Genomic DNA, 18904 nt, shown 5'->3' with positions numbered 1-18904 from the left:
TTATTTTTAAATTAATTTTATTACTTCATTTAAGGTCTAGTGTGTGGGATTTAATGCCATCTAGTGGTGAGTTGCAGATTGTGCCAAGCATTCAGGAGAACTACAGTGGCTGATGCAAAATGGCAAGAAAAGCAAATTGCCCTGTGTAGAGCCAGGGTTTTGTTTGTCCTTTCTGGGCTACTGTATTGACAACATGTCGCAATCTATGAAAGAGGACTGGCTCTCTATGTAGATATAAACAGCTCATTCTAAGGTAACAAAATCACAACTAGGTTTAGTTTAAAAACTAATAAAAACATAATTATGAATACTACATTATATTTCTGCCAATAGATGCCCCTAAATCCTACACACTGGACCTTTTACTCAATTATGTTTTCTGTACATTTTATTTTTCTACCCGTTTTAAGACCTTCTCTGCACTGCCAGGATATAACTCAATCCCTGTCTTACATTTTATGTTGATAATTACCTAAAAGCAGTTAGAACCGGTCTTCAAAATCCACAATGTAAAATGTGCATGTAAATGCAGAATGTAAACTCCTCTCCAGGTCATTAAAATAACCAAACAATACACAGAGAGAGAGAAACAATACTGAGGACACAACCTCTTCTTTGGTGGCAAAAAATAGGACTGCATTAAAAACATCTCAAGGAGCTGCTTTGGTGTGGGTGTGTTGCCACAGGCACTGGTGAGAAGATGAAATGCAATCCAGTTTGAGTAACAATATTAATGAGTTTGCACGCTTATCAGGGGGCAAAACAGTTTGCATGCATTTTTTTCCACCACCTATTGTGTCCATTTTAATGCAGCCTAGGGACCCCATTTTTCTGGATCCAAGTGCAGGGCAGAAAGAGCACTCATGTGAACAAAGTGGACAGAGCAAAGAGATAAGCTTTTGTTTTTTTGCCATATCCACTATGCAGTTTGAAACAGGGAGGGATTAAAAGCATACCATAACTGTATTAAAACACAGCCCTTATTTACAAGTCAGTCTGCACACATTAGATTATGATCATTGTCTCAGTCCTCCTACAGATGCTAGCAATGAGCACCAGTGCCAACAACTCACCAATCATGTAAATATCATCCTAAGGATGATCCGGGTGTTTATGTTCCCGGGGCAATTTCTCAAAAAAGGCAGGTACAGAGATACAGGTAGAAAGAGAGAGAGTAAAGTGATGGAGGGTCAGTGTTAGACTTGCGTACCATAGACGTAGAGGATGTAGTCATCGAAAGACTCCCCCACTGCATTGGAGGCGACACAGCGGTAGGTTCCGTTGTAGGACTTGTTTAGGTTTTCGATGTAAAGATCGCCACCTGTGATGACGGCGTGAGATGGCACATCGTCATCCACCTTCACCCAGTTCACTCGCTGTGGCCTGAAACAAAAACCAGAGCACCATTAGGATACCATGGATATGATACACATTCAAACAGAGAATAGAAGAAGAAGTGATAGATGATGTGATCCTTTTAGTAACCAAATTGAAAGTCTAAGGAACTGCCCTAAGGGCTGCCATGTTCATTATACCTGAAGTACAAAACTGTAGCGTAAAAAACAAAAATTATTTTTGGTACTCTGAGTCTCCTACCACCAATATGAGCGAAAGATGTAAAATTTGACCTCTGCAGGGCACAGACCTAAAAATGGTATTGCCACATTTAAGAGTTGTCTTCCCCTGGTACCTCTTTTTGCACCTAATGCACACCTAATTTTGAACCACTCTAAGCATTTTGACCAAAAACCATTAGGTCAGAACCCGAAAAGTTGGTTTCCAGCTGGAACCAAAGACCTTAGTTCTGGAACCGGGATGACATTAGTGGGCGTGTCATATTCTACAGGTTGAAAAGAGCAACATATTCTCACTCCCAACTTGTCACATATTGCTGCTTATTCAGTGATGTATGATGTGCTGGGTATCCTGAATGCATCTGTTGTTGACGTTTGGGACGCCATGTTAATTAACGCCTGTTACTTGCAGAGTCTTTTCAAAATACAATTTTGTTTTCACAGGAAATGTACAGTTTTTGTTCGTTAGCTGCATACAATCTTTTTCAAACTGAACTTATGTCAGTGAAACACCTCGTATTTACTCAGCATTAATACAGGAAGCAAACACTGGGCTCTTGGGTGAAAGTCCAGTGTTTGTTGGACACATCCCCCACCCCTCCTGTCTGCCCTACAGGGACTTTCCAGCTCCTTAAGTTAAATTGTTTTCCTGCTGCGTTTCAAAGCGATGCTGTCCAGCATCGTTACACATGGACACCGCCTGGCAGCATATCATACTGCTGCAAAAAAAAGATGGCTTTTGTTGTGTAGTGTCTGACCTGGTAATCAATGACCAAGCGGCAGTATTTGTCAACTGGAAACGGGATGGAAAAAGAGTATGGAGGCTTTCAGGTACACGTCTTCTACGTGTTCTTATCAATTATAGTTACTGTTGTTGTTTTATGGATAAAAACAAATATCTGTAATAACAGAATAAAAGCTCACAGGTAATCAATGTCACTCAATGTCAATCTTGCTACTACTGTTTACCTCCACTGTGCAATTTGCAACATCCTCTGTTGATGACGCAACCTTGATTACAATAGTTCTGCTCAAAACTGGTGGAAATGAGGGCTGCTACGCCGGATTGCACCAAGGCTTCAAAAAGGCATTCCACAAATCAATGGGCAATGTCACAGTAGCTATGTCCATTATTTATACAGTCTATGTTCAAGAACGAGAGCTAATATGAAGGAAAAGAGATATGGGAAACATGGATGTCCTCGGCATGTGGTAAGCATGTGTCAGTTCACTAATTGCAGCACAATATTTTGTGTGCAATGACATGGTATCATTGTTTGAAATCAGTAGGACTTATCCTTTAAGATTGAATTTCAAAAAAATAAAAATTACACCCTACTTTAGGAGAGAATAAAAAATATATATGCCCAAGAAACTTTGGGATACGTTCTCTGAAATCTTACAATTTCTGCAGTTATTCTGTGGCAACGCAGTGGCTTTGTAAAACAACAATGTTTAAACATGTGTTATGTCCTAACTCTGTTTATCTTGCAGGTGATCTGAATGCCTCCTGCCATCAGTACCTGATCTCTGGCATCTGTTGGCTTGCCTTTAAAAAGCTCTCTCTGGCCCCACCCATGCTTCCTCTCTTTCATCTTGCAGCCAGCACTGCGGCCAGCAGGGTTTCAACCACCTCCTTTGGTTTCTTTGTTTACTTTCAATATCAATATATAACTTTTTTTAAAACACAAGAAAAAAAACATTTCTATTTCCCTTGTCACGACATCATGTTTGCCGATTGTTTATCTAAGCGAGTTTCTCTTTTTATGGTAATGCAATGTTTTTTTGGCATACGATTCAAATAGTGGGATGTTGGAGCATCCTTAAACCACCAAGAAGAGTTTTCTCTCAATCACTACTGTGTTTCTGTAATGCCATACAATCACCAATAGAAAGGAGCACATTCCCCTCATATAGTACACGCCTATCTGGGGGTTCACCACATGACAACACTTGAGAACTCTTCCCACATTTAACAGCTCTCTAAAGGTTATTGTCTGTCATTGAGATAAACAAATATACCACCTTTTTATTGATTTACAAGGAGCTGTTTTTACAAGAAAAAAAGACTAATCACAGAGAATTAGGACATAAAAACAAGACGTATTAAAATGACATTCCTCCCTTTGTGTACAGCTAAAAGCAACAATAACTGTGTAGCAGCTTTGTCTTCAAATTGCAGGCTTTCCGTGCTCGTACACTTGTGAGTGTTGCTGTGTAGGTGGGCGCCTACCAAGCGTCTGTATTTGTTCTCTTTTCTACCTTGACTGAGGTTTATAGCGGGGTGACAGATTCCATTTTTATGACAATGAGCTGAGCGCTCAGAGCCACCGAAGGTGAAGAGAAAAAAAAAAAGAAGACAAAACACCTCTATTTTGCCGCTGCAACTTCCAATGGCCACTGCCAGCTACTGTTATTTCCCCTGAGCGTGTGCTGATGGTCTCTCTTGTTGCATTTTGTTGTGGTGTTTTAACTTGTTTCCCCTCCATTTGAAAACATTTGGTGTGGAGGGAGCAAGCAAATAGGAGAAGGGGGAAAAAAAAAAGATGATGCGAATAATCCAGGAAAAGAAAATATGAAATAGCAGTTGGAGCTCAATAGCAAAAACAAACAAAGCACAAGTGCGTTTAATGGCTGCGGTGGACGGCTTGAAAGTGAACGCTGTGTCTATTACAAATGCTCCCCAGATGAAATGAAATGTAAATAAATAATAAATATATAAATATACATCTTTTCCTAAGATGGAGTGAGGGACATGACCTAGAAAAAAAAAACTTTCTATAGGTGGATGGGAGGTTGAGAGAAGGGGAATAGGGAATCCAGAGAAGGAAGATAGACAGAGATAGACGAAAGAGGTAAGATGGGGCTGCAAGGAGAGAGGAAGGGCAGGCGTCTAGAATACAAATGGCTGCCTGCAGCCGGGGCCCCCTGTGCTATCTGCTGGTAATGACTGCACAACTCTCAGCAGCTCTAATGAAAATGACTTCCAATTCCCGGCTCACTGTATTGATTGTGTTTTCATCTTTATAAAATGAATACGGGTAGTGAGCTTGTCTCTATGCCAAGTATGAAAACTGTGGGGGGCTGGTGGATAGAGGCAGTCTGAAGTACACAGTGTTTGGTTCAGTGTGTGTGTTTGCATGTTCTTGTACTTCTACCCTTCAGAGAATCATACAGAGTTTGAGACACTCAGAGTGAGAATAATTCTTGCAAAGTGAGGTGATTTTGATTTAGGATTTAGATGACATTTCATCATAATACATATCAATGACATTTCATCATCATAAGGCCAAGTCAAAGTTCTGCACTGGTCCTGTTTATTAATCATCTATCATATAAATGCCACTGATTTACTTAAAGGGATATTTCACCTTCATTTTCAACCAGCTTTGTATCAAAACAATGTAGGTAGTATGTGTAAATGAACTGTGATAAACTTCCCTCCATCTAACCAGTGCCTAGATATCCCTCCTGGGCCACTGGTGGAACTCCGCCGGATGCAGAGTTTCTCTGACTCTCTGGTTATTGCTCGAACGACACACTACATTTTCCAATGCATTCTCACTCCGACCTCTTCACACATTGATGTTGGGTCATGAACTTTCCATCCGTCAAGGTATTACATGCAAGGTACCCTGGGTGCGTTGGTTGTTGACGTTCTGGGACACTGTGTTAAGTTCTCCCTGGTCCATCACTGAATGTTTTCAAAATAGACTTCTGTTTTCACAGGAAATTTAACGTTTATATACAGTCCCTTTCAAAGTAAACGTACCACATTGGTAGAACACTGCAAATTTATGTTTTTTACTTTAACAACACACACGCACGTGGTTAGGTTTAGGAATAAAGAACAGTGTTTGGCCTTTTAATCTTACGGAAATCGAACACTGGCCTCCCAGGTGAAAGTCTATGGTTGTTGGACCCATCCACCACCCCTTCAACCCACCTTACTCGCACTTCCGTTGCCTTAACTTTCGTTGTTGTCCTGTTGCGTCTCCCCCTGATGCTAACCCTGTGTAACATACCGAGGTCAAAGGATAGCTTTTTTCATAGGTGTCTGATGCTTGAAGTCACTGACCAAGCGCCAGATTTCAGTGACTTCGGAGTTAGACTAGGTTGCATTTTTGTATTGCCTGCCACCCGTGCCACCGCTAGAGACACAAACATATAGGAGCAGATCAAGAGACTGAACCATCCCCCACTTTCTCTCTCTCAAACTTGGACCGAAATCCAATTAAGCGGTAAAACTAGGCAGTGCTCATCGAATATATATCAAGATTCTCTTACTGTATTGCCTATTTCTCACCTTCAGTGATTTTAGAAACAGATTTTACTGCCGTGTTTAGCTGCAACAGCAAGAGTTTATCAACAGGAAATCGGCACCATACTGTTTCCTGCACAGTGAAAACAGAGGCCGAACTACCACTAGGCAGCACTGATCCAATATAAATCAAGATTTTGTAACTGAGTTTCTCACTTCAGTTGTTTTCAGAAACATATTCTAGCTTCTTTTTTAACTGTAATATGCAATATTGTTTCTTGCCAGCCAGTAGCCATTGTTTCAAATGGACGTGTTTGCATTATGTCACCCACCAGCGAAAGTGTTTATTGGTGTGGTGCGGCACAACACATCATGGTAGTTGGAGGTTTTTTCCCTCTTGAACAAAAGTGTCCTTTTTCTCTGTCTTCTCTGGCTCTGTAGCACCAATTTCAAAAGTATTCCTACTGCATAGACATCCTAGTTTTATTAAAAGCCCATCTTTCAAGCAGTGAAACACTTCTTAAATAGAATACCTCACCGAAAAACCTATGTTTTGAATTTTAAACACCTTTAACCTCTGAAAGCTTTGGCAGTCGGCTCTGAAAAGCTCATTAACAAAGGACAGGAGTTTTATTCACCTTGCATTTAAAACACTGACAATGGATTCCAACAGCAACCCAGTTTCAAGGCCAACACGTTACCAAAACGTTTCTGTCCATTCATATGCTCAGCATGCTCTGGACAATTACAGACAATATGGCTACATAAATTGGTTCCATTTGTCAGTAGGGATGGGTGGTATGGCTTCCTGACTAGTCAGTACTGAAATATTAAAAAGTGCTGGACAAACTGTGCTGCTATCAGTATTTTTGTAATGTTAATTCATTCTAACAGAGTTGGCAAATTCCCAATTGTGACAGAAAACAATGACAAAATGTCTGGCGTTAGGCATTTTTGATGTTTGATGTTATGTAACTGTGTTTGCAATCTCCAATCATGGCTGACAGGGCACAACATTCAAAGTGTTGGATCACTTTACTAAATTCAATAAAAATGCAGCTAAATGCATTATATGTAAAAAGGTAGTTGGGTGTAAAGAGGGTAACCTAAAGAAACACTTACTGGGAATCCCCACTGGAAGCGAGATGTGAGCAAATGTGAGCGGCGTGTAAGCGTTCTGTCATTCAATCCACACTGACTCCATCTTCCATTACATCTGAGCCGTCTGTCAGCTGAGTGGACAGCGTCTGGCTAACCTGCCTTCACCAGGCTGACAGCAGAAATTTATTGAACCAAAATAGTTTTCATGTCTGCTCCATGGGAAGAAATCAACATAGTTTATATGTATTGATTAATTGATTTTATTTCCCCACCCACTGTTGCGAGTGAGGCAATCTGCCTGTAGTGAAGCGGGCCTGCAAACAGACAGGCTGGGAGCCTTGATCAATCAATGCAGATACAGACATGGTTAAAAAATTTCAAAACACAAACAGCTGGATATTTGTGTGATTTGAGCAGCTGTCTGCAGATTACACTTCACTTAAGTGCTAAAAATTGTGGGGATAAGTGTAGATTGATACATTTAATAAAATGGAAGTGCTGTTAGGTGAGACGCACAACAAGCTGTCAAAAATGCTTCTAAAAACGCTTTCAGTGGAGATTGGCTGTTTACAACTGTGACACTCTATAAATCTGAAGCAGTGCAACGTGTTTGACTGCTTTAGTAAAGCAGCTGCGACGTATGCAGCCTCAGTGCAGCCTCCCAATACAGGATTTGCAAAAATAAAAATGTAACTGTCTTGACCTCCTCAAATAAAAGTAACACTTTTTAGCATTATAAAAGTAAGTCAATAGATATAAACACAGGACACAGCTGCTATTGGTTTTAAGCACATTTAATTCATGTTCCTAAATAGTCCCATAGACAATAGGTATGTTTGTAAATCTAATCTGATGCTCTACACTAAAATGACTAATGACTAAAATGATTTCTCTTTCTATGAATAAACAAAGTTAGCACATGATAACGCTCTGCTGCTCTGAGAGTGTGGTGCTCTGAATAACCAAAGGGAATATAAATTGTAAGTGTGCTCTGAATTATCCAATGGTCCAGTTTGTGCCAGAGAGTGCTCTGGTGCTCAGAGTGACTATTTAGGCTACGACTGATTGAGCTGTGTTGCTTATAGTCATTGATATTTTCAACAGTTTAGGGAGATGACCATAGCCCTTAACCCTGTTGTAATGTTATGTTATGTCTTTATTATTTGCACCAAATTATGGAGGGTAGTATCAGTAAGAGTACTGACAGGTAGTATCAGTATCAATAAACAGTATTAGTATCTTTATCAGTAAAATCCTAATGATTGCCCATCCCTATTTGGTGCAAACACATTTAGCTGTTGATGTCAGCTATTATAACTACGCCTACAAACATAACTCAAGAGTGAAAGATATTAGGAGCTTACTGTGCTGGGGATGCAAATTTGCAAATCCTTGGGTAGTGAAGAATGATCCGCCCTACTCTCCTTTGATTGGCTATTACTTGTTGCCTTTGTTGTTTGGACGAGTTAGGTTTAGGCAAGAGGAGTGAGACTAGTTAGAGTTAGGGTAGAAATATCAGGTTTTGCCAATCAGAGCCAGAGTAAGGTAGAATAAGACATGCCATTCCTTCACTATAGAACTTTTTCGCAGCAGACATCTTGACTTGTCGTAGTAAGAAATGCCCAGGTGAAATTGATAACATTAACAATGGCTCCATTCCATTAAGTGTCCAACTAAGGTTTTCCTGTGAGCCAGCAGGCACAATACCAGGGCCTACCCTAAGTGCAATGTGAGGAATGTGTGGGATTTGCAAATTTGCACTGGGGACAAACCGAAACTGTGTAATTCACTATATTTTGGCAATTTTGTGCTGTAGGAGGGTCTCAAAAACTTTCAATGCATGTTTTGATTCTTTTTTCTTAATGAAACTGGGTTGCCATCAAAATCCATTTCAACTGTTGCGAATCCAAGCTCACCCAAGTTGTCTTCCTCTGCCAAGCTACTGACTTTTCAGAGTCACTGTTCAAGCCTACAGACAAAAACTTAATGTCAAAAACCTTAATTTTTAATGGGTTAAGCCTATTTCTTTAAGGTTGCCATTTATCTCCACACTTGAATTTACGTGTCCTTGAAAGGACCCACTGCAATGCCACACCTGCAAGTTGGTCACAACATTGGTTCTGATATAATATTCATAGCTCCAGCCTCATTCAATGGTTATTTTGTCCCGTTCAAATTTGAACTGCCTTGTCAACAAACTAATATGATTGATACCAACAACACTGACTGCACTGATGTTTGGATAGCTCAGCAGGTGTCCTGTCTGGAGCCTGAAGCTCTCATTCCTTTATTCACCCCTAAGTGCCCTAATGGCTTCATTTGCACTCCATTACATTTCACATCACAAAGACGTGTCATCTTAAGAAAACAACATCTTGGTTTACAGATAATACATGTAGTATAACAACCTAATGAGTGTCAAACAAGATCTTCCTTATGCTAACACAAGACATGTCACAGAACTTTTTAACACTGATAAAGATCACTGTGAGTTCAGTTTTGACATTGTGGCAAAAATGACTCAGAAACTGTTCTTTGTGCTCAGCTCTGTGTACGAACAATCTTTAAACTTTAATCACACAACTGCCTTCATCTGTGTACACCCAGTGCCTTGAGTCCATCAACATATTCTCTCAGTCTCACACAGTCTCCCTTGATACCTTCAGAAAATTAGCACTCATCACTAAAATAACACCCTGCCTATTCAACCCTCTTCGTGCTAAAATTCCTCCTGTTAGATATTAGGACCCAGTCGCTCGCTATCATTAATGCCCCTTTCTGCTCTGTTCTTCGCCTTTAGAGGAGCAGTAATTAAACACCTGCTCGAAATATCACACAGTAATTCTGATGTGTTTCATAATTACAGGCCAGTTTCAAATTTCCCCTTTGAAATTTCTGAAAAAAAGAAAATAGCAGCCATTCAATTAAGCTATTATGTATCCAGGAATGGTCATTTAGAATTGTCTGGCCTCAGGTCTTTATGTAACATTAAGACCAGCTTAGTCACAGTTTGCTTCTCTGCAACATTTACTTGCATCAAGGCAACCCTCGTATCCATCAGCTCTACCCCAACTCTTTATTGTGGAGATCTCCTGTCTCAGTGAGGAGACAGGTGCTAGAACCAGTGGTTAGTTCAACCACATCTCACACCCCTAAACTGCATGTTTAAAGTTTGTTGTCTTCTCCTAACCTTCCTAGAGCCTTACGAGAGCCAACTTTCAACTAGAGTTGGATTGATTTCTGGTTTTGCCGGATCAGTCTGGTGTACAAGCTTAAACCTGTTTGATTTTATGCAAACCAACTGAACCAGCATTTGTCATTATAACTGAATTTTGGCAAATTCAAAAGTAGCCTGCACCCCACAGAGCTACAACCAACTTAAATTGCCTAAATAATAAGCAGTATGACAACATGATTAATATAATAGGCCCATTATGTTTCTAAACGGACTAATGAAGCCACCAGTATCTCACGAGATATGGGCAATTTACTGCCAAGTCCAAGTTGGTGTGGCACCAAAAAGGAGACAAAATTTCAGTAGAGGTGATAAGATGGAAAGCAGCAAATGCCATGTTTGTTTACTTGAATGTTAATGAGGTTTGGGTGACAAGAGGAGATATGGCAGGGTTTGTCTCTCAAGAAACTAAAACTGCACCAATATGACACGTTAGTTTAAAAGGTGATAAAAGAGGTGTCCTAGCCTAGCTAGGCTAGGCTAACATTATTTGCTGTTGGCTTTATATAATGTATTGTTTTAATAAATATTACAAAATAAATATATATGTTTTCTGAAATTTAAAACGTAATGTAACATTAAAAATGTAGGAGGATAGCAAGTAGCTGACTCACCCATCTTTTAAGTGGCTCAGTCTCTAGTCTGATCTCGAGCTAATAGCTACGTGGTTTCTTTACATGATGTAACTGATTCAGTGTGGACAGAAAGCTCTGATGTTACCCGATGCTACACAATAGTCAGTTTCTAGTTTTCTGTCAGGACACGGTGACATTACGTTTGAGTTAAGCGGGACACCAGGTCAAATTTGGTATGCTAGTCTGGTCCAGTCCGGTCTTTGGCTTAACATCAAACTGGTTTAAAAATGTTCACATGGTAGTGATTCTGTGAATTTTTCAGGTTATGACTGACCAGGCTATAGGGACTCACTGACTGCCACAGGCTCAGAAGGGAGCACCACCTCTAGACCGTGATTTCAGGAGGAGGCCCTAGCGTATATATTCTGGGCAAGACTCAGATCTTTTTAAAACGTAAATCATAAGAATTTTCATTTACTGTCAATTGTGAAGTACCATCATAGAGATAGAAACTAATACTAGCTCATATAGGGAAAGCCAATCAGGTAGCTCAATAAAAATTGTAAACAGAAGTTGAGCGAGGATGGATCCCTGAGGTACTCCAAAGACTATTAGTGATGGTTTGGATGTTTTAACTTCAAAACAAATTCTTCTTTCTTTTTAACTTCTGTATTTTAAGTAAGAGGAAAACTAATCAGGAACAATCCCGGGATTGAGACAAACTGATCAAGCATCAAGGACTGGTAAAAGGGTATAAGAGGACTGAAACAGCACAACATACAAATGAACGGTATCCTGAGGTAAACTTCACCTGGAGAGCAGTTGGTAGCTTCATGACAGCACAGTAGATGTACAAGGCTTCTGTTCAGCTATAGTCTCACCACAGCATTAATTAGGGGCTGGGCAGCCTAAGTTGCCAGGACCCTATTGTTTTGCTGCATGTTCTTCTTCCCCTTCTTCTTCTTCCGAAGAAATCATACTTCCCATGCGCGAAAAATCACCAAACTTGGCACAAAGGTCCAGTCCCATGCCAGATTGCCTCAGCTGCAAAAACAGGCCAATAGTCCTGATGGTGGCGCTACAGCTGGCCTCTAAAATTCAAAATTTTGAAAATTCACAACAAATCAACCCTATGTGCTACAGATTTACAACTTTCATCAAACTGTAGCCCCAATACTGAAGAAACTTTTGTACATTTAAACCTATTGCCAATTATGAAGTCCATCACTCTGTTTTTTTTTTCAAAAACTGTAAAACATATTAAACCTATCTCCACCCACAATTTTTGCTCAATTGACACCAAACTTGTTACAGAGCATCTTCAGACTGTCCTACACAAACGATCCACACAGATTTTTGATTTATCGAAAATTGAGCCTACAGTGCATCAAAATGTTTGACCATAAATGGTACTGTAAACACATACTTGCAAATTCTTACTGAATACATTTTCAATGTTCATTAAACAAATGACAAAATTCTAGAGTCATGGTAGACGATGTTTGGAAAATATCAGAATTTTATCTCAAAAACTGAATTTTTTACAGCATTTTGAATTTCGCTCTCATGCGAACAATTGGAGTCAATGCAAAAATGGCAATTTTAAACATCAGTTTTTCACTTATGGAGCCAATAAATCATTGTTAAAAACAAATTACCAACATCTCCATGCTGTCTAGATGCAATTTGTGTATTTTCGGATTTTTGTCTTAATAACTGAATTTTTGACAGCCGTTTGAAATCTGCCTTTACACACTAGCAGCTGCTGTCTTGCACACAGGTGACTGGCTTAGTCAAGTTGTGAAGCTACATGTGACATTTCTGTTTGACAATTAGCTCAGTGAGATAGAGGATGGTTCTTGGTGTTGAAGATTGTGAGTTCAAGCCTCAGCTTGTGCAACATTTCCGTATGAGAAATCTACCCAATCTTTTCATAAAGGTCCAGTCCCATGCCAGATGTCCTCAACTGGAAACACAAGACAATAGTCCTGATGGTGGCGCTACAGCAAGCCTCTAAATGTCAAAACTTTGAAAATTCATGACAAATCAACCATATGTGCTACAGCTTTGGAACTTTCACTTTGAAATTTGCTTTTCCATGGATGGCTACTGTCTGGCACCCTGATGCTTGGCTTAGTCAATTTGTGAAGCCACACATGAACTGTCACTTGCCAATTAGCTCAGTGAGATAGAAGACGGACCTCAGTTTCAGAAGTTGTGAGTTCAAGCCTCAGCTAAGGCAGAACGGACATTCTAATGTGAAAGTCAGGCATCATGCTATGTGGATTAGAGACTACCAAGGTTAAAATAATTATGATCCAGGCAGTTTCACAGAGAGACAAATGCTTTTTATCAACACTTTTCCCTATTATCCCTTGTCTCTTTTCCCTGTTTATTTGGCTTAGCTATCAGTCAATGTGCAGAGTCTATCCAATAGCTACTTTTATATTTTAAAAAATGTTTTCATCTTTGTCACCATGGATAATGTTTAGCTTTAAGCTAGATCAGGCCAGTTTGTTCATAACTGCTAGCAGTTAATGTTATTCTTACTTTCTTGTTCTTGAGTTTTTTTCCCTTTCCTTTGTATATTACTTGCAAATTTGCATTATTACGAGTCTGATCACTTCAGCCACTCATCCACAATTTGAAGGGCATGCCATAATTATAGGATGTAACTTCTATGTTGTGATATGCTTTGCTTTAGTGTGTGTGTTGCTCAGAATTGCCTAATTTTGCCTAAAACTGCCCGGCCCCAACCATTGCTGCGCAGCAGCTATAATTCTTTCTAAAGAGGCCTCGATCTGAGAGATTAGAGATATGCTCAGAGCAGCTTGTTGATAAGCAGTTTAACTTGATGTGTTTACCCTAAAAAGAGAGTAAAAAAAATTCTTACCATTGCCAGAGAATGATTCAGCCCTTATATTATGAGAAATGTCAAAGGTACAGCTCATGACAGAGTTACTTAACTTAAATTTGTACAATTCTGTTCAGTACAATCATCGCGGTACCTTTGCATTTGTACTACATTAAACTGTTGTGGCTTCTAAAGGTTGTCAAGATGAACAGCGAGTTCCTATTTTCTCTCTTCCCTGCGTTCTCTCGTATTTAAAGGTCTTATTTGATTTTTCAGCTTTAAAGGTACAGTGGCATCTGTGAATGGTGGTGTAGTCTTCACTGAAATTACTGTAATATGGTAAAGGGTAAATGCACTTATAGCACTTTTAAACCTTCACAGAGTGTGCTGTTATATTTGACATTTCCTGTTTTCTGCTACTGTATGCTGAAAACCTCTAATCATTGCCATTTTGGGTTTGGTTGCCTAAGTGAAGACAAATTGACTATTTTTTTGGCCATTACACCCTTGCATTGAATTTGGACAATACATTTCAAAGGATTTACTGAGCTGCTGGACTGCAAGACTCCTTTAAAGGTAGGTAGGCGCCATATCTCTAAAGTTTGAATTGCATACTCATTCATACACTGTACACAGATTATGTATATGATGTGGGCAATAAAAAAAGACCAAAAAGGTCATATCTATTGGTACATATGCTTCGTGTTCATATGAATATAAGTTTTTTATGGCACTGCTAATGTTCCACATATGCTAACACCCTGCAGGCGGAACTGTGGGCGGTAGAAGGTTAATGGAGTTGTATATGTGTACATTGTTACTTGATGTAACTCTCACTCAATACCACTTGCTGCTGCAAAAGTTCAGTGTTCATCTCTTCTCAACCGCAAAGACAAAAACAGCAAGCAATTCCACGTACCACTGCAACAAGATACATGCACACACGACGGAATGAAGTCAAGGTATTTGAATGAATAAATAAGTGTGCTTTCCCGACCCATGGCACATTTTTAATTAGTTAAAACATCTGTCTGTGTGTGTGTGTGTGTGTGTGTGTGTGTGTGTGTGTGTGTGTGTGTCGTACTGGGGTTTGCCTTTGGCCTGACACGTCAGTTCCAGGTTCTCTCCTTCCCTGGTCAGACCCTGAGGAAACTCTACCACGATCTTTACCTCCGGTTTGTCTGAAAGGAAAGAGAGAGACAGAGTATTGAATTCTGGGACAACATAACAGACAAGGCGTTATATATCTTCACTCTGCCTCTAGTTCCTACGGGTAACTTCTTTCTCATTGATTCCTATTTGCAGTCATGCAGTTTGTAGCTGCCAACTGAGTACCAGGAATGTTTAAATGTTCGTTCCAATACAGCCCAGTCTCCTATAATGTCCATATGCAACAACTCCAGGATTTACATTCAGCACTTCAAATTGTCAAACTTCCCCAAAGTTTTGATGTTTGGCTCGGCACATCCTAAGAGGTGCAGTAAGGATTCATGTCACATCAGGAGTGACATTAGGCACTGCTGTTCAGGCAGGGCACCGCAGTGGAGTGAATTATTTGCTGATTGGCATCAGCTGCTCTCCGTTAGGCTACCTGCTGACTGGTAGCATCCAATCATATTCATAGAGGTGTATAACACAGATATTTTAACCCGACTCCTCACATTATCACCCAGCTGATATGGACACATCAGCTGCTCCTGCAGCTCCATCCACTATTAGTCCAGTTTTGCTGCAACAACCTTATGGTCAGACATGAGGTGTAGCTTTTGGTATATTGAATCTTTTTCAATATATATATATTAATGGAGTTAATTTGCGACTGGATGGCTATAGTGTTGTAGTCAGGGATTTGTTTTTCACTTTTTAAAAAAACACAGAATACACTGCTCACCATGGTCACAGAAACACTCCCTGTAGGTTTAAGGAATAAATACAACAATAAGTGGAGAAGCAGCAACAACAACAACAACAACAACAACAACAACAACAACAACAAGAAACAACAACCGTGATCTGCCCCAGCATGCCCCAGCTGCTGAACTTAAACAAGAGATCAGGTCAAGGTTATGTTGCTGTAAGGGAACTGTACTTTTATTACGACTGAGCTACAAGCCACACAAACATTTGCTCGGTCTGGTCAATTTGACTTGACATTATGTCAACAGTAACGTACATTCAAGGTGTTTTTCCTTTACATCTCCCTGCTACTGCTGCCTTAACCTCAACCTGCTCTTCCATTGCATCAAATCACTCTTAAGCCGTGTTGGGTCTACCTTGGGCATAATATTGATGGAATTTTAAATCAACCTAACACCAAAACACGAGCCAAAGCTTTGGGGAGTGATAGATGTGCTGCAGTACAGAAACACAAGTAGCCCTGAGTATGTCCAAAGACGTTACCTGATAAAGTTGCTACACAAAACAGGAGACACTGTTGACGAGCTGAGGCAGCTGGAGAGAAAATGGAAGAATGTTGTTTTGACAATCAGTGGGGTGCTTTGACAGTCGCTGCTGTGCTATTCTTTGCAACCATGGAGTTTCTATTGTTCCCATTCCCTTGACTGTTGCTGGTGTTATCAAAGCCTTTTCTCATCTTGGTGTGAGAGATGATCCTTTATTCTGGACAAAAATGGAATGTTTTATTCAATCTATCATCCGGGTAAGGGATTGGATTCAGTGTTACTATGTACTTAAAGTAAGACTGAGGCAAAACAAACGCAACAGAAATCCTGCTTTGACTTACACCTTTTAAGGTACAAGAAAATCGTGAATGAGGAAGAGCTGAAGAACAAGTAGCGTCATATTCACCAAATGTATTAATTCCTATATCAAGGTGTGGAGGTACCTATTTGAAGTGCATTATCGTACTTAAATGGTATTATGTTAATTAAAACATTCACCCTGTCACCTAGGCGGATACAGCTTATTAATGCACTGGTCAATTTTAAGATTTTGCGTCCATGAAATGTCTTCTCTCAGACTAGTGGAGAGAAAACATCCAAAACACACATTTAGGTGTATTTTAATTCTGATTTCTGTTTTGGAAATTTATGCAAAAAGTGCTTATTTAATTAGATAAGATAAGAATTAGATGCCTTGTTTGCATATTTGAACATAACATTTTAGAAAACTTGTAATAGAAAAAAACTAATTACTTAATATACATAGCCAGCTGGGAAAGTTTCATGATGACATCTATTAACATCAGAGTGGCACTGATTATAATCAAGGACTGAGATGTTTGCTGCTGTTTTTACTCAGATTTTATAATTTATTTATTTATTTTTTGCACTTTTAGCATTTTTTTGTGCACAGATGTCTTAAATAAATGTTTGCACTGATCTTAGCCTGCAGACCTCTCTGCGGCTTTCTAGCCCAATTACATTGGTGTGTGTACTTTTTTGATATCTGTTATCTAAATTATTTTTCCCTATTCAATTTCAGTGTCTTATACCATTTTTTCACCATAATTAGTGTGGGTATGCAAGTATTTTAAACACAGAAAAAACCCACTGCAATAGAAGATAGACTCCATTCCCACTGCCAGTAGACCAGAGCTATGTACACAGAATATGCCTTTGACATCTTGGACAGGCTAGAAAACAGGTTAGTAAACAGTAGAAAGCAACATGGAGGCCAGTGAAAATGATACAGTGATTACTCCTTTTTCACATCCCTCGCTTATTCGGTCTCTCTCTCTTTCAGACTTGGTGCAGACTAATTTGGAACTATGTTCGAGTGCTGCTTGAATGGAGAAGGGCGGTATGTTGTGGCGGCCCATCATTGCATTGCGCCAGCAAAGGGCCTAAAATTAACGCATCAACCCACTATGTCATATTTCCATCACTGCCTATTGAGGCTGGAGCCAATGAATACCCTCGACAACTGCAATCATTTGACTCCGGAGTGAATGCCGATACGACCTTTACCATTACATAAAAAAGCCAGATGTTAGCGGGTGCTAGTGGGAGTTTTGTGCAGTGGGAAAGGGGCTATATTTTTGCTCTAAAAAATATGGCGTTTTACAGTACATATCTTCAGGAACATTGCCTAAAAATGTGTTGTTTTTTTCCAACCTTTGAGCCAGAAATCTCCACAGCAGCATGTACACAGATTAAACTTTACACTTTATTCCTTTCTATAGTCTTAAGATTTTTACAGAGGGGTTTGTTTATATATCATTCATAGCCTGATGTATATAACATTTTATTCCTAAATACATGGTGATTTTTTTTTTCCTTTAATGTCTATTGACAGTATTTTCTGATTTAGGAAAATTCCCTCTGTAAAAACAGCCCGTTCTCATTCCCAACATGTTAAATACCACCGACGCCTTTCGTGGCGGTACAATTTGCCATTGAGTTGCGCCATTTATAATGCTGGCAGGTGGCCTCAGTTTGAAATCCGGCTGGTAACAACGTAATATAAGGAGCTGGAAAGTCCCTATAGGGTGGGCAGGAGGGGAGGTAGGTGGGTCCAACAGACCCCGGGAGCCCGCTGTTTGCTTCCAGTATGAATATTGAGTGAATCCATTATGTTTTTTTTCTAAGCCTAACCATGTGCTTTTGTTGAACAAGGGAGTAAACGTAAATACGAGGTGTTTTATTGATGATGGAAGTTTATTCTAAAAAAGATTATATTCATCTAGTAAGCAGAAACTGTACATATCCTGTGCATGTAAGAGGTGTAAATTGACACGGTGTCCCAGAACGTCAACAACAGACGCACCCAGGATACCTCGCTGTATGTTGATATCAAAAGTCCACTGAACAAGTGGCGATATTTGATTTTGGATGAGAATGTGTTGGTAAAAACCTTTGACTCTAATATAATGTCAGCAAAATGAAACACGAGATTTTTGTCCTGGAAATGTACACAAATCTGCACATATTTAATTAGACAATGCCTCATTTGCATATTTAAACATTAATCTTGTGAAAATTGAATTAAAACATTTTGCAAGTGTATTCACTGTAAGAAAATCTATTAATAAAACATTGATCCCTTTATCAAAAGCAAGATTTGTATCACTGGCAGCTTTCTAAAACGATGGCTAACATTAGCTTAATTAACCTGAAGACCTCACTTGAATCCTTTCAGCACATGAAGCCCTCGCTTGTTTACTCCAAAATGTTATTTTGTTGAAGTTTCCCTACATTAGATGCTATAGATAAGCACCTCCACATTTGAGTCATCTCACACCAGACTGATTGCTGAGTCACAATGGTGTAATTACAGTTTTCTGATTGTGATGTAAATTATTCTCGCTCTTTTCTCCACTTTTATAGCCTAAATGCACAGTTT

The 18904-nt window shown here is 39.5% G+C and overlaps 1 protein-coding gene across 5 annotated transcripts in view; it reads right to left on the bottom strand.

The window, feature by feature from the left end:
- Positions 1-18904, bottom strand: part of cadm1a (cell adhesion molecule 1a) — a 591315-nt gene that overhangs the window by 78747 nt on the left and 493664 nt on the right. For all 5 annotated transcript variants that reach the window (XM_049593071.1, XM_049593070.1, XM_049593073.1 and 2 more), the window contains 2 exons: positions 14685-14781; positions 1211-1383 (listed from right to left, as the gene is read on the bottom strand). In XM_049593071.1, the coding sequence (XP_049449028.1) occupies positions 1211-1383; positions 14685-14781 (270 nt within the window). The remainder of the gene's footprint in view (positions 1-1210; positions 1384-14684; positions 14782-18904) is intronic.

Source organism: Epinephelus fuscoguttatus, linkage group LG12 (genome assembly GCF_011397635.1).
Source record: "Epinephelus fuscoguttatus linkage group LG12, E.fuscoguttatus.final_Chr_v1".
Classification (NCBI taxonomy): domain Eukaryota; kingdom Metazoa; phylum Chordata; class Actinopteri; order Perciformes; family Serranidae; genus Epinephelus; species Epinephelus fuscoguttatus.
This window is presented reverse-complemented; position numbering and strand designations above follow the sequence as displayed.